This window comes from Miscanthus floridulus, chromosome 18, assembly GCF_019320115.1.
Source record: "Miscanthus floridulus cultivar M001 chromosome 18, ASM1932011v1, whole genome shotgun sequence".
Classification (NCBI taxonomy): Eukaryota; Viridiplantae; Streptophyta; class Magnoliopsida; order Poales; family Poaceae; genus Miscanthus; species Miscanthus floridulus.
This window is the reverse complement of record NC_089597.1, coordinates 8,281,429-8,296,975: the sequence shown is the minus strand read 5'-3', so window position 1 is coordinate 8,296,975 and position 15,547 is coordinate 8,281,429. Positions and strand designations below refer to the sequence as shown.

The window sequence follows — 15,547 nt, the reverse complement described above, 5'->3', positions numbered from 1 at the left end:
CTCATTTAGTCCCTAAATTACCAAACAGAGGGACTAAAGTGGATTAGTGCTGTAATCCCTTGAGGAGTGGGTTTTTGGGACTACTGGCTCAACTGGACAGCCCATACCCCTTAATAATTTGACCTATTCGACTGATGGTTTTTGTGGCTGATAAGCCGGCTGAAGCTGTTGTCAATCTCCACCCCTCCTCCAGCGTTAAGAAGGATATTTTGGTCATTATCCAGCAGCTTTATGGTCTTTAGTCCCTTGAACCAAACATGTTTGGGGACAAAAGTTTAGTCTATGTTTTAGTCTCTAGTCGCTAAACTAAAGAACCAAACAGGCCCTGAGTATGGAGTATGCTTTCAAAATAAATTTAATGTCGATACCTTTTTAAATTATAATCGTAATCAAATTTAAAAAAATTGACTCCACGTGAAACGAGATGTATGTTTATTTGGGGATAAAGGGGTACCGATTCTGCAGTTGCAGCGATCAGCGTTGAACAGATCCTATATTATATACTTACTCTGTCCTAAAATAAATTAACTATTAGAATCATGCTAAGTCAAACTATGTTGAGCTTGACTATCTTTATAGCGAAGAATAATATTACATAGAATAAGTAGATTATGGAAACATATTCCATAAAGTATTTAGTGATACTAATTTAATGTATAAATATGGATGCTTTTTTTTATAAATTTAATCAAACTTGACCTATGACAACTCGAAGTTGATCTATTTTAGAACAGTATTTATCAACAAAACAGAACAAGAAGAAAAAGGAACGACAAGTTTCGGCTGATGATTTGCAACAGAAGGATGGACAAGTGTCAGCTGATTTGCGATGGACAAGTGTCACCATGGGGTGGGGCCCAAAAGGCAGGCGACCAAGGCGAAGCGGCTGGGCCGGGCCACACCACAAAAAACAGGGGGACACCAAGAGAGATCCAAAATTCCCTGGATCGGAGAGAAAAAAGGCCAGTCTGTGTATAAGCTCGCGCCACGGGAGTCCCGCACGCGGACGCCGGCAGATTCGCGAAACCCATCGCATCGGCCATCGGCGTGGCTGCCTCCTCCATCGATCCAGAGAGGCTTCTCTGGGCTGCTCGTCTCTCTCGCCCCAGCCCGCTGGCCAGTCCTCTGCCCCAGCCCCTGTCCGCTTCGATCGCCCATGGCCGCTCCCGCCCCCAATGGCAATCCCACTGTCGGGTCAGGCTCCCTCCCCTTCCTTTTAATTTCCTTTGTTGTTGCTTTTCTTTCTTCTTTTTTCCAACAACAACGGCATCGCTAGCTAGATTCTTCTCGCCATCAATCCGCGTGTTTTGTTTCGTCATGCGGCGAGAGTAAGTGTGTGTTTGGATCACGTGACTAAACTCTAGCCCCTGTCACTTTGGATGTTTATATGCCAATTAGGAGAACTAAATCTGAGCTAATTATAAAACTAATCGTATAATTTGTGGCTAAATCACGAGATGAATCTATTAAGCCTAATTAATGCTCTTGTTTGTTGTTATTACTTTGACACTCTATAAAGGACACAACGGCGATCTGTGTTGGGTATCAAAAGTGTTAGGTTAAACAGTGCACCTCTGAACCGTAGATCAAGGATAAGCATCTTAGTTAGATGGGGAAACTGTTGATGTACCTCGCCCTAGGTCATCATTCGGTCCATGGCGCCGCAGCGGCTTGGACGCCGGTGTCGTGGCAGCTCGGCGCAGTGGAGTCTAGCTTAGTGGTGGCGAGGTCCAGTGGTGATGCAGAGACGACGATGAGGTTGGTAGCGGCGAAGTCAGTGGGCCTTCCTATTGCTGGCAGCACCCTCTTTAGATCGGGTTAGGTTTCCTGTTGGTGGGTCACAACGGCTCCGATCAACCTCGTAGTTAGAGCCCTGATCCCCACCTCTCTTTATAGTGCTGTGCGACAGGGGCCCACCAACCATATTAGGGTTGGACGCCCCCGATCAGGACGTAGATCCAAGAGCCCAATAGGGCATTGGGCCTATTGGTGGAGATCAACTAACATTCTCCCCCTTGATCTCATTACCATCTTTTAATTTCATATCATTTACTTTTGTTCATTCCATTACAGATTAGCGTATAGAGCATGTTTCATCGTCACGGTCAATTGCCGATAGATTTAACAGCTACAACACACCACTCTGTTCTGAAATAGTTACTTAACTTTGGGCCTTCTTTTGTCCAGGAATTTTAGACTTTCCCTTAAACCCATGCTAGCTACATGTTCTCTGAACACGTTGGGTGGTAAGCCTTTTGTAAGCGAATCCACGAGCATCTTTTCGATACTTATATGCTCAAGACTTATGACATGATCCCGAACTTTATCTTTCACAACATAATACTTTATGTCAATATGTTTGGCAGCACTACTTGACTTATTGTTGTGAGTATACTGTACTGTCGGATTATTATCGCAGTATAACTTAAGTGGTCTATATATGTCGTCAACCACCTTCAAAACGGGTATGAACTTCTTTAGCCAGTTCACCTGCCCCGTTGCCTCATAACACGCTACAAACTCAGCATACATTGTGGACGATGTAGTGACGGTTTGCTTTGAGCTTTTCCATAAAATAGCTTCCCCTACGAGAGTGAATACATATCTAGACGTGGATTTTCTATCATCTTCCGCATAATCAGAATCTGAATATCCCACTATATGGAGTGAATCAGATCTTCTATACGTCATCATGAGGCCTTTCGTTCCTTACAAATAACGCAAGACTTTCTTTACTAATTTCCAGTGTTCTGTTCTAGGATTGCTCTGAAATCTGCCAAGTAGCCCGGTAACAAATGCCAAGTCAGGGCGCGTACATACTTGAGCATATTGCAAGCTTCCGACAGTTGAAGTATATGGAACCAATTTCATTTGATCAATCTCATATTGGTTCCTGGGGCATTGAAAATCCCCATATCTGTCGCCCTTGACTATAGGAGCAGGTGAGGGACTACATTTTTGCATACTGAATCTCGATCCCTAGAACGAACGAAGTTTCACCAAGATCTTTCATATCAAATTTTGAGAACAAAAACTTCTTTGTCTCCAGTAGTGGACTGACATCACTACCAGATATCATCCACATACAGGACAAGGATGGTAAACTTTCTATTCTTAAACTTTGTATAGACACAATTGCCCTCTACATTCTCTTTAAACCTAAAATTTCTTATTGTCTGATCAAACTTCAAGTACCACTGTCTTGAAGCTTGTTTTAATTCATAAATGGATTTCTTTAGGCGGCATCCCATTCGTTCTTTTCCTTACATGACAAAACCTTTCGGTTGTGCCATGTAAACATTTTCCTCCAAGTCCCCGTTGAGAAATATCGTCTTTATATCCATCTGATGTAATTCTAAATCGTAATGTGCCAGTAATGCCATTATGATTCTGAAGAAATCCTTACATGAGACTGGAGAAAAGGTCTCATTGTAATCAATGCCTTCTCTTTGCGTAAAGCCTTTTGCCACAAGTCACGCTTTATATCTCTCTATATTCCCTTGAGAGACAAGTTTTGTTTTGTAGACCCATTTACAGCCTACTGTTTTAGCTCCTTTAGAAATTATTTTCAAGTTCCAAACTTTATTGGCATTCATAGATTTCATTTCATCTTCCATGGCCTCAAGCCACTTTGATCAATGATCATTTCTTATGGCTTCTTCAAATGAGGTGGGATCATCCTCTATTTGAAATTCCTCAGTATTGTATACTTCATAGTCAGCAGGAATAGCTAATTTTCTAACTCTTTGATACCTTCTAGGGGCCTCCATATTTGGCATATCTTCTGTTTGAGGCTGTTGTTGCTACCCCTCATGTGGAAATAGGTTCTACAGGACCCTGAAGAACAGGTTCCTCATGGTCATTCATTGTTGCCACAGGCGGAATAACAACAGGTGCTGACACCACAGTATCTTGCACTGTCGGTGCAGCGACAGCAGGTAGTGAGAAAATTAGCTTATGAATTATCGGAGTGGGCGCATACATCCGCTTCTCTTCAAGGTCAATTTCTCGAGCTACCATGCTTCCCCTCATCATTCATCCTCTAGGAAGACAGCGTGTCTCATTTCCATAAACTTTGTATGTCTCTCTGGATAGTAGAAACGAAAACCTTTTAACTTTTCTGGGTAGCCAATGAAATGGCAACTTACTGTTTTGGGATTTAGCTTCCCATTGTTTGGGTTAAATACTTTAGCCTCAGCAGGACTCCCCCACACACGTAAGTGGTTTAGTGAGGGTACTCTTCCTGTCCACAACTCATACGGTGTTTTGGGCACCGACTTACTTGGTACTCTATTGAGAATATGAATGACGGTTTTTAACGCCTCCATCCACAGGCTCAACGGTAAGATGGAGTAACTTATCATACTGCGCACCATGTCCATCAGGGTACGATTGCGTCTTTTAGCTACTCCATTCTGCTGAGGTTCGTCCAGTATAGAATATTGGGCTACTATGCCATTCTCTAGTAAGAACCTTACAAAAGGTCCAAGAACTTGGTCATATGGGGTATGTCGACCGTAGTACTCCCCCACGGTCGGACCTGACTATCTTAATCTTTAAATTGCGTTGGTTTTTAACTTCTGCCTTAAATATCTTAAATTTATCCAATGCGTCTGTTCTTTCTTTGATTGGATAAAAATGGCCATAATGGGAGTAATCATCTGTGAGTGTTATGAATAAATCATAACCATCCACACACTTTACAGGAAACTGACCACAGATGTCTGTGTGAATAATCTGTAAAATTCCTGCGCTTCGTTTGGCATCTTTCTTAATTTTCTTTACATACGTTCTTTTATGTATTCTCTGCATTGTTCTAAATCTGAGAGCTCTAATGGAGGAAGAATATTATTCTTAACTAGTCTTTCTATTCTCCCCCTCGAAATATGGCCTAAACGACAGTGCCATAATTTCGACGACGCATCATGAGCTCTCTTATGCCACCATTTCCAGAGTAACTCTCTGTCACCAACTGCTTTATCAGCTAGGTAGCATATGTCTTTGAAGAGCCAGTGAACTGACTCTTTATTCTATCGAGGTACTCGGTGACCGTATCACACTCTGGGAGAGAGCGAAACGGCCATGGCGCCGTCGTCGGCCCCCTCGCCGGCGCGCGCGTTTCCCAACAGGTGAGCGCGCCGCCGTCGAGCGGCCTGGCGGTGGTGCACTGCGCCCGTGAGGGTCGTGCCCTAGCAGCAGCGGCGCCTGTTCATCCCGCGCGATGGTGGTGTCGTCAGCGGTGAGGTAGGCCTCTGCCCTTCCCTTTCTTCTTCCCCTTCCCCTTCTTCTTTTGGATTTGGATTCTACTTCTCTTATCCGAACCGGTGTTGGGGATTAGGGTTCAGATCTAGGGTTAGGGTTCGGAATCCGACCCACTGGTCTTCTTCCCCAGAGGGTCTTCACAGGTTTAGGGTTTGACTTTGATTCTCTTCTAGGCCGAATCCCTCTTCTTTTGTTCTTTCCTTCACCCAGTTAGGGTTAGTTTAAAGGAATCGTTAGGGTTAGGATTAACCCGATTCGGTTTTTCTTTCGGTTTTGTTTCGAGATCGGCGAGATAAGCCCCTTCCCCTCTTCCTCTTCTCCACTTTTGGATCTTCTTTCTTTTCTTTTTGGAGTTGAACCGATTTGGGGGTTGGTGTTAGGGTTAGGGTTACTGTTCTTCTTCCCCACAGTGCTTCGTGGGTCAGGGTTCGGCTTGGAGTGCCGAGACCCCTCTCTCTTCTCTTCTTAGATCCGAACACCGATGTTCTTTTCTTGCCGCGCGCCAGCGAAGACGGCGGTGCGGCACCTTTCCCCCCGCGCGGTGGCGGTGGTGACCGGCAGTCAGTGACCCCCGCCACCCTCCCGGTCTCTTTTCTATTTTCTTTTACTCGGTTAGGGTTAGGGTTTCAATCCGAAACAGATCGAACCCTTGTTCTTTATTTGATTTTTTTTCAATTCTCTACCCCATACTGATCTACACACTGTTAACCCGGCTCTGATATCATTCTTGGTTACACAGTGCACCTCTAAAACATAGATCAGGGGTAAGCATCTTAGTTAGATGGGGAAACTGTTGATGTACCTCGCCCTAGGTCATCATTCAGTCCATGGCACCGCATCGGCTTGGACGCCAGTGTCTTGGTAGCTCGGCGCAGTGGAGTCCAGCGTAGTGGTGGAGAGGTCCAGTGGCGATGCAGAGACGACGGTGAGGTTGGTGGCGGCGAAGTCAGTGGGTCTTCCCGTCGCTGGCAGCACCCTCTTTAGATCGGGTTAGGTTTCCTGTTGGTGGGTCACAGCGGCTCCGGTCAACCTCGTAGTTAGAGCCCTGATCCCCACCTCTCTTTATAGTGCTGTGCGACAGGGGCCCACCAACTATATTAGGGTTGGGCGCCCCCGATTAGGACGCAAATCAAAGAGGCCAATAAACCATTGGGCCTATTGGTGAAGATCAACTAACAACAAGCTCATTCATTTTCTTTTCTTTGTCAACGGTGAACACAACGCCATCCAATTAACGTTAGTTCGCTACAGTTTCAGATTTACCGACCACTCGTGGAAAGTACGTGCGTGGTTGGTCAATATAAATTACTGCCGTTCGTGTGAACATCATTACATGCTGTTTCTGCTCTTCTTCTGAAACCTTCGTGTTGCGTGACTAGTGACTACCATCGAGCGATGCAAGTTAGCAACTTGCAGCGTCAGATTTATCACACACACACACACTTGTTCCAAGTTCCTGAACATCTGATGATTCTAATGCTGGGCATGGTCTGCAGCTCCCTCACGACAACTGTTCCCGTCCAGGCGGTTCTGTTCGACATCGACGGGACGCTGTGCGACTCGGATCCCCTCCACCATCTCGCTTTCCAAGAGCTGCTTCTCGAGGTACGGTGGAATGGATGGATTTCCTACACACATGTTTCTTACTTTCTTTAACCAACAAAGCTGTGATGTGATGTGATGTGATTTGATTTGATTCACCAAATGGCTGGCATACGCAGATCGGGTACAACAACGGTGTGCCGATAGATGACGAGTTCTTCATCAAGAATATCGCTGGGAGGAGTGACGTCGAAGCTGCCCAGAACCTGTTCCTGGATTGGCCCCTTGAGAAGGGGCCCAAATTCCTGGATGACAAGGAAGCTAAATACAGAAGGTACATACTTGTGATTTCCTCAGCATCATCAAGATAACTGAATGTCCTCGCAAAAAAAGATAACTAAATGATTCAGAGAATCAGAGTGTTATCCAATATTACAGCAGCAACTCGTTCGTGTACCATATATGTAGCACATAAAAACATCGAATTGAGCCATGTCACGTGAAAAACACCCCTTTGCTACTCACAGAGCGATGTCAGCATTTGGTACTACACTAGGTTGTTGAGGGTTTTGTCATTTCTTACAGCACCCGTTTGCTGCTGAATGTGATCCTTTAATAATCATTGCATTACATCAGAGAACTGATAGGTTCATTAGTCATTACGATAACACGATAGAGTGAATGTTTCTAGTTGTTCCCTTGTTTCAGTTTGGCAAAAGAGCGCTTGGTACCTGTAAAGGGCCTAGGGAAAGTGGTCCAATGGGTCAAAGACCACGGGTACAAGCGCGCAGCAGTAACCAACGCCCCAAGGATCAACGAGGAGCTCATGATCTCCCTTCTAGGCCTCTCAGACTTCTTCCAGGCTGTTATCATTGGAGGTGAATGTGAGCAGCCAAAGCCTGCGCCGTACCCTTACCTCAAGGCTCTCAAGGAGCTTGAGGTGTCTGCAGAGCACACCTTCATCTTTGAGGTAAACCAAACACAGCTTTATGACTGGAATTTTGTGGTCTGATATAATATCCAGGTGGGGGATTCTCTCCCCCTCCGGCGACCATAAAAAAAAATAGTAGTAGTCACTGATGAGAGATTTTGGTTGGTGTAGGATTCTCCTTCTGGTATACGGGCAGGCGTCGCAGCAGGAATGCCTGTCGTTGGTTTAGCGACAAGGAACCCAGAGAACTCCTTGCTGGAAGCAGGAGCCGTGTTGCTCATCAAGGATTACGAAGATCCTAAGCTCTGGGCAGCGCTTGAAGAGATCGACAGGGAGGAAGCTAAGCTGAAGAAGGGCAGCGCATGATATGATATGATGATGAACAATTCATTAACTAGATTTATCGCCAATCAAATTTGGCTAGAACACATTTCTGTTCCTAGTTATGTTGCAGCTGTGACTGCGAGTAACCACAGAGAGAGCTCATCAGGGTATTTCTGAGACTCTAGTTTGGTATATTATTTCTTTCTTCTTGATGAAACTGAGACCAAATAAGAACTCGGGAATCTTCTGCCAGCGGTTACGATTGTTTGGTGGATGCGAGTATGGGACTCGCTCTATGACAAAGCTGTTGCGCCTTGTTGCGTACCATCTCTGTATATTGACTTGTTGCTTCAGCAGTCTTTGAGTAGTCTTTAATCTGAAAGAAAGATGAGATGGAAACTCCCTCCCAACGGGAAAATGTGTTGAAACGCACCATGCTGATTGTTTGTCAAATTCATCATTGTTTTCATTTTGAACTCTAGCTGTGGCTACGGAAACCGTGTTGAAAGTGGTTTCTGCCTTTATGTGGCTATGTAGCATTTTGATATGGGCTCGTAAACTTGAGTTAGAGAGTCCAAAAAATAACAAAAAATTTGAACGCCGTTTGGAAAGGCAGCCACTGGTCAAAAGGAAGAAAAAGGTGTGGAACATGAGATGAGGACTAGCAGCCACCAACCGCACCAATTGAACGACCGAATCCTCACCAACCAACCTTCCCTCTCCAGTCTTCTCCTTATAAAATGTCCAGGCAGCATCAGCACTTCCAGCGGTGACCACAAGATCAAAAGAAGCCCCAATTTGGCATCCAGCAGCAACCGGCCATGGAAAGGTAACCCTGCCCACAACCATCATCATCTAGAGTATTTTCTGCATGATTTCATTCAGTTCTATTCCCCCCAGAGACAGACTGTCAAGATTTCATTTCAATCCAACCAAGTTCTCTGCAACCATGGCCATCCCAGTTGATCTCTTCTGTCTCTGTGTGTGGTTGCAGTGGGATCGGCAGAGTGGCTCCCCTGGAAGCCGTCCTCTTTGACATCGACGGCACCATGGCCATCTCCGACCCGTTCCACCACAGGGCCACCTCGGAGATGCTCCTCAAGGTGGGCTACAACAACGGCGTCCCCATCACGCAGGAGTTCGGCATGGCGCACATGGCCGGCCGGAGCAACGAGCAGATTGGCCGCTTCCTGTTCCCGGACTGGGACCAGGCGCGGCTTGACGCCTTCTTCGCCGAGAAAGAGGCGCTCTTCGCCAGGTACGCCGGCGAGGGGCTCCGGGAGATCGCCGGCCTCACGCCGCTCTGCCGCTGGGCCGCCGACCGCGGGCTCAAGCGCGCCGCCGTCACCAACGCGCCCAGGGCCAACGCCGAGCTCATGATCTCCATCCTCGGACTCTCCGACTTCTTCCAGCTCGTCGTCACCGCCGAGGAGTGCGAGCGATTCAAGCCCTTCCCGGACCCGTACCTCAGGGCGCTCGACCTGCTCGGCGTCTCGCCGGAGCACGCCATCGTGTTTGAGGACTCCACCACTGGCGTGCAGGCAGGCGTTGCGGCAGGGATGCCCGTGGTTGCCATCGCCGAGGAGAGCCGGGAGAGCAAGCTTCTCGCCGTCGGCGCCACGCTCGTTATCAGGGACTACGAAGATCCCAAGCTCTGGGCGGCATTGGAAAAACTGGACACCGCCAAGCCTGAAGCTGCTGCTGAGGCCAATGGAACTCATACACAACTGTAGCTGAGGGACAAGTACACTAGTAGCAAAAAACAATGCCATATTTCACTTTCATTCACGCATGATTGAATTGAATTAGAACTCATTCGTGGATGATGTATCTTGATGAGGTCATACAAAATTGATAAGTGAAAACAAAACTGATTGCGAGAAAATACAGAATTCTATATCTATAAGCATGAGCTCACACGAGATTAAGCACTTCAGAAATGATAAGCTGGTGCCGGTGCACCCTGTTCGCTTATGCTGAGATTTGGCTTATGCTGAAACGTTGTGTGAGGAAAACACTGTTCCATGGCTAAAAAGTACAGACAATACATTTTCCACAAAACTGATTGCGAGAAAAAGAAATGTAGGAGGATTCTATATCTACTCTCCCGCTAGAGCTCACACGAGATTATGCACTTCAGAAATGGGTACGCTGGTGACGGTGCACGCCTTGCAAACATGGTATAGACAGTACATTTTTCACAAGGTCCTCATATACACACCAAGATGGAGACATGGTGATAGATCAGTTTGACGAGTATCTCTTTGACAACGCCTCGTAATGTTTGATTTGCTGCAGCAAAAGAGAACAAGGTCAAAGGGAGAAATAGGCGAGACAGAAGCACAATGGCGAGCTGAAAAATTAGCACTGACATCAGGAAATCATTCTAGCATTTGCCTATACCTGTTCAGATACTGATGGCTTAACCTTCGATAGAGCGCGTTCAAAGTGCGAGATCTCAATCAAACAAGACGAACTCATTGAGGATGTCCCGTTCTCAAGGAATTCCAATCTCTCTTCCAATGCTACCATGGCTGCTTCATTGACCTGATGAAAGAAGCACATTAGTTTGATACAGATATCTTTTCAACTAAGCTAGATTGAATTCATTGTGCAAACTGAAGCACTAGTGCTCCATTTGGGCAACATAAAGAACAACTGATCAATGGAATATCACAAATATTACCAGTGATGCTAGGTCAGCACCAGTGAGATTGTTGCATTCAGCACGACGTGCAAGTGCATCCAAATCAACATCAGCCGAGACAGGCTTGCTACGAGCTTGTGCTTTTAATATTGAAACCCGCTCGTCGGCACCAGGTAAAGGTACATAATGTTTCTTTCCAAATCTACCAGGCCGTAAAACAGCATCATCTATCACATCAATCCTACACCAGAAAGGGGCTGCAGGTATCAATAATATATTCAGGGATAAAGATGTAAAATGGTAGACCAGTCCGCTGCTGACAATTACCTGTTTGTAGCTCCTATCACATAGACACCTTGTCTTTGATCAGCACCATCAAGTTCGATAAGTAACTGCGAACAGAAGAATATGAATAACACAGAACAGAAAAGCAATGCAAAGGAATGAAGAAGTGCACAAACTAGTACAATACTCAAACCTGATTTAAGAGACGTTCAACAACCCATCCTCCCTCTTTCCCTCTCTTTGTTGTCAAAGCATCAACCTGCCACATCATATGGAATAAGAACTTGAACACCATACCAAGAGATACAGCTCTCCAAACCAAGTTGCTTTGTTACTAAGTACAATAAATGCATCAAACATCCCAAACTTGTTTGAAGCAAAAGCAATCGATACAGGTTTTCCTCAACATAATGTATTACAGGGCAGGCTGCATGCGATTTCTTACCTCATCGAAAAATAGGATGCATGGGGAGTTAGTCCGTGCACGAGTGAATATTTTCCTAACTTCCGATTCACTCTCCCCAACATACTTGTTCAATAGCTCAGGCCCCTAATGAACCAGATAAAGAAAAAGCTTAGAACTACTTTGCATGGCATTGAAAAGCTGATGTGAAAATATGAAAGCATCAACTACCTTGATGTGAATAAAATTAGCCCCTGCCTCATGTGCCACTGCTTTTGCTATTAGTGTTTTTCCGCAACCAGGAGGTCCAAACAACAGGAAGCCAGCTTGCATATTCACTCCAAACACCTTGAAAGACACGAAACAAAGCGGGCATGAAAACGATACTCAAATGTAAATACAAAAGGTTAACAGTTATTGAAAAAAAAAACAGTATGGCTGTGAATGAACTTATTGAGAAATAATCAAGTTCTCTCAACTTCTACGGGTATCACAAAGTTGATGACTAGACATGATACGGAAATAAGAATTGTAAAATAAACTTCTGAGGCAGTAAATTCAATTCAGCATTCACCTCATAGTCTTCAGGGTGCTTGATACAACGAATAATACAGCGGTCAAACTCTTTTCTTAATGAATCAAGACCTCCAACATCATCCCATGTGACATCAGGGACAGAAGAAAACCCTTCTCTTCTCAAAGATGGCTGAACCATTTTTGTTGCTTCCTTCAGATAGTGAAGAGAAGATTATTAAAAATAATAGTCCATGGATCTGATAAAAATATAACAGAATAGAACTAGAGGGAAAGGCATGGCCATGATATACAGAGGTGGCATGAAAAGAAAATAAATCGATCATGTTGCAAATTGTAGCAGCTTAGATGACATTAAATCTAAATTAAAAGTGAAAAATACAAAGGTTACTGGGGAAAGACATGTCCTAAAAATTAACAAAATAAGAAGATAAAAGGTTTTTGGGAAAAATGGATCAAGGCATAATCCAAATCTAGCTTACACTGGATGAAATTAACAGAGTTATTGGACATGTGCTGTTCATAGAAAAGGTGCAAAGCTTACCTCAAAATCATCCATAGTAATATGTAGGCCCTCCACCTCACTTTCATCCCAGGGCTGTCTCCACCAGTCATGCTTGCTATTCCCATCATGCTCACGGCGATATTGAACTCTTCTTTCATCAATTATTCTCTTCATTGCTAGATTCCCTGCTTTATCCACTAATGCCTTCAAGTCAGCACCAACAAAACCTGGTGTCGCCCTAGCTATCTTGAACAAGTCAAATTCGCCTTCAAGTCGAAGATGCTGAGTAAGCATCTTCAGTATTTGCTTTCGTGCATTCTCATCTGGAACACCAAGAGATATCTCTCGGTCAAACCTTCCTGGCCTTCGCAGAGCTTGATCCACAGCATCAGGCCTATTTGTGGCTCCAATGACAATAACATAACCAGGTTTCTTTTCAGATGACTCAGCATCCGAATTGCCACTGCCCGATCCAATATTCTGGTGGAATTGATCCATGCACGTCATTAATTGAGTAACTATACGCCGTTCCATCTCTCGTTGCAGATTCTCCCTCTTGGATGCAATTGCATCTATCTCATCAATAAATACAATCGAGGGAGCAGTCCGATAGGCCTTCTGAAACAAGCCCCTGATGTTTTCTTCAGAAGCTCCTGCAAGAACATAGGCATAATGAGGTCAGCTTCTGCATGAATTCTGACAGAGAATTTGAATTTATCCTTGTGCACAAGTGAATGTTTATCCACAAAAAGAGAATATGTATCCTCACATTTGTTGGCTAAGTCATAAGGGTGGCAGCAAAGCTGGATCAATACCAGATCTTCGAAATATATCCTCACATCTGAATTTTTCTTTCAGCACCTATTAGCATGATTCTGATTTCATGATGGCTAACCAGGTTTAACATATGGTAGTGCCTTGTTAGTAACAACATACTATTGGCTTATTGAGCACTACACTGATATTAGGAAAAACTTGTCCAGATATTGAGTATTGACAATGCCTAAACAGAGCTCATCCTATTTCATCAATTCCTAGATTGTGCAAAATATTAGGAACACCAATCTCCCACAGCGACAGCTACATTTAGTATGCTAAATACACATCTTGCAAGGTAAACAGCACCATTAATTTTACAGCCTGCACTGATGACATCTAATCAAGCAAAAGGGCACAGGCAGCACACATATTCATAATCAAACATGACTAGCAGCTTAAACTCATTTGTCCAAATACTCAACACGAGCAAAGCATCAAGCTTTCTCCCTCATTATTTTGATGCAAGGAATCAGAAAACATACCAGACACCCCAGATACGACTTCCGGTGCGGAGATCTTATAGAACGGCAAGCCAGTCTCGTTGGCAATGGCATGGGCAAGGGTGGTCTTTCCGCAACCAGGCGGTCCGTGCAGCAGCAGCCCGGCGACAGGCCTGACGCCAAGTCGGTGCGGCAGCTCAGGATGGCACAGAGGCACGACCACCTCCATCATGAGCTCCTCGATCACCGCCTCCATGCCGCCGAGGTCAGCGAACCTCGGCCCCTTGTCCCCTCTGCCGAACCCTTCAGCAGCAGACAGGGCGGCCTCCGGCTTGGCGTCGCCGCCGCCACCGCCGTCGGCCGTGATGAGGCGGCGCGGCTTCTCTGCGGTGACCTCGATCTCCAGCTGCTGGTTCCGCTTGGCCGTCTGCGCGGCGTAGTTGGAGCGGATAATGGAGTTGGTGAGGTCGAAGGTGGGGGCTGGTGGCGACGGGTGGGCGGCGGCGTCGGAGACGGAGGTGGAGGAGGAGGTGGTGGCGTGGGCGTCGTGGCGGCGGCGGGAGGCGGAGGAGCCGTCGTCGGAGGAGGAGTCAGAGGAGGAAGGGGAGGCGGGGGAGGGGATGGGGATGGAAGCGAGAGCGCGGCGGACGCAGGCGACGAAGGGGCCGTGCTTATGGCGGCCGAGCTTCGGGTGGTGGATGCGGAGGGTGTTGGCGACGTCCTCGGCGGAGGCGCCGCGGCGGGCTAGGCCGCCGTTGAGTATGCGGCGGTGGAGTTCCCACTCTAAGGACGACAGCTGGGAGCGGCCGGCGCCGTTGCCGGCGTGGCGCGGGCGCTTCGCCATGGGCGCCGTGACGCGGGGTCGCGACTGCCGCGTGCGACGAAGAGGAGAGGCGAGAGGCGGAGGGGACGGCGGCGGCCTGGCCAAACCCTACTCGCGCAGCCCCGCGGCCGAAGCGTGCAATCCAACGGCGGGCCGAGCTGGCGGGCTGATGCTTCCTTCCCTTTTTGCTTCCGTTCCCATGAACGAAGCAATCCAAAAAGCGCTGGAATCGGAAAAAAACGCAGGAAAACACAGAAAGAGAGAATTTAGGTTATTTGAAACACACGAATTTATAACATAGGAATTGATGATGAGCATAATGTTTTTCTCTTCCCTGGCCTCGGACTTCCGCAAAACCACGGCTCGGAGTGGATGCTTTTTTTTCCCGCACGCGATTCCTTTCCTCTGGACCGGCTGGCTACTTTCCGCCGTTCGGAACTATGTATGATGTTAGCAAAACAAAAAAATAAAATTCCTTTGAAAATCCTCCCGTTCAAACAGCCCCGTAGTATATGTTCTGGCTGGATTTGTGTTACAATGCCAATAGAAAGTCCAAATCTTTTTTTTATATAGAAGAAAGCCCACATCTTTAATTAATGACTCAAACCGCGTCGCGGTAACGAAAAAGTATTTCGCCACATCATCACGATGTCATCTCACAAATCTGAACCGATGGATGACAATCTAACAGCATGAGTGATGCTACAAGCAGCCGGTGCCTTTTGGACTTCTCACGATACAAAAAAAAATGTAGAGTTACCGATAGGGTATAGGTAAATAAAAAATTACATACTCCATGACCGGCACTTCAGCTTGTTAAAAAAAATGTTAAGGGAAAGCCCAACTAATACTGGGCTTTTAGTTGGCCTACAATTGTCATTTCATTAAACTAAATTAAAATATGGTCTAACTACGAAACCTAGAAACAATGTGTGGGCACATTCCAAGCGCGGGCAACGCCGTGCACTGTCCTAGTGAATCTCTGAAAGGCCCAACCAACCTTTATGCCCACCACTTCCCCTAAAAAAAATC

At 46.0% G+C, this 15,547-nt stretch overlaps 3 protein-coding genes across 4 annotated transcripts; 2 read left to right on the top strand and 1 right to left on the bottom strand.

Moving 5' to 3' along the window:
* Window positions 1-1,018: 1,018 nt before the first annotated feature.
* On the top strand, window positions 1,019-8,394 carry LOC136520040 (haloacid dehalogenase-like hydrolase domain-containing protein Sgpp). Of its 2 annotated transcripts, XM_066513440.1 has the most exons (5): window positions 1,019-1,194; window positions 6,759-6,867; window positions 6,984-7,138; window positions 7,513-7,774; window positions 7,907-8,394. In XM_066513440.1, exons 1-5 carry the CDS (start codon window positions 1,157-1,159, stop codon window positions 8,099-8,101), a joined length of 759 nt encoding a protein of 252 aa, XP_066369537.1. In that variant the 5' UTR covers window positions 1,019-1,156; the 3' UTR covers window positions 8,102-8,394. The 2 variants fall into 2 exon arrangements, with proteins under 2 accessions (XP_066369537.1, XP_066369536.1); XM_066513439.1 differs by lacking the exon at window positions 1,019-1,194 and having other exon boundaries at window positions 6,585-6,867.
* Window positions 8,395-8,733: 339 nt separating this feature from the next.
* LOC136520043 (haloacid dehalogenase-like hydrolase domain-containing protein Sgpp) lies at window positions 8,734-9,932 on the top strand. The gene is made up of 2 exons (XM_066513444.1): window positions 8,734-8,888; window positions 9,054-9,932. Exons 1-2 carry the CDS (start codon window positions 8,881-8,883, stop codon window positions 9,790-9,792), a joined length of 747 nt encoding a protein of 248 aa, XP_066369541.1. The 5' UTR covers window positions 8,734-8,880; the 3' UTR covers window positions 9,793-9,932.
* Window positions 9,933-10,214: 282 nt separating this feature from the next.
* LOC136520038 (cell division control protein 48 homolog C-like) lies at window positions 10,215-14,992 on the bottom strand. Its single transcript, XM_066513434.1, has 10 exons — window positions 13,735-14,992; window positions 12,473-13,086; window positions 11,969-12,121; window positions 11,626-11,742; window positions 11,437-11,541; window positions 11,185-11,250; window positions 11,034-11,098; window positions 10,746-10,947; window positions 10,463-10,606; window positions 10,215-10,351 (listed from the first exon to the last, which is right to left on the bottom strand). The coding sequence occupies exons 1-10, from the start codon at window positions 14,534-14,536 to the stop codon at window positions 10,304-10,306; spliced, it is 2,316 nt and encodes a 771-aa protein (XP_066369531.1). The 5' UTR covers window positions 14,537-14,992; the 3' UTR covers window positions 10,215-10,303.
* Window positions 14,993-15,547: the final 555 nt, after the last annotated feature.

Coding starts and splice junctions, on each gene's coding strand:
- LOC136520040 (XM_066513439.1), top strand. CDS start 6,658: ATGCAAGTTAGCAACTTGCAGCGTCAGATTTATCACACACACACACAC. Junction 6,868..6,983: donor TCCAAGAGCTGCTTCTCGAG/GTACGGTGGAAT, acceptor TGGCATACGCAG/ATCGGGTACAACAACGGTGT. Junction 7,775..7,906: donor AGCACACCTTCATCTTTGAG/GTAAACCAAACA, acceptor TGGTTGGTGTAG/GATTCTCCTTCTGGTATACG.
- LOC136520038 (XM_066513434.1), bottom strand. CDS start 14,536: ATGGCGAAGCGCCCGCGCCACGCCGGCAACGGCGCCGGCCGCTCCCAG. Junction 11,099..11,184: donor TTGAACGTCTCTTAAATCAG/GTTTGAGTATTG, acceptor TTCTGTTCGCAG/TTACTTATCGAACTTGATGG. Junction 10,948..11,033: donor GTGATAGGAGCTACAAACAG/GTAATTGTCAGC, acceptor TTTCTGGTGTAG/GATTGATGTGATAGATGATG.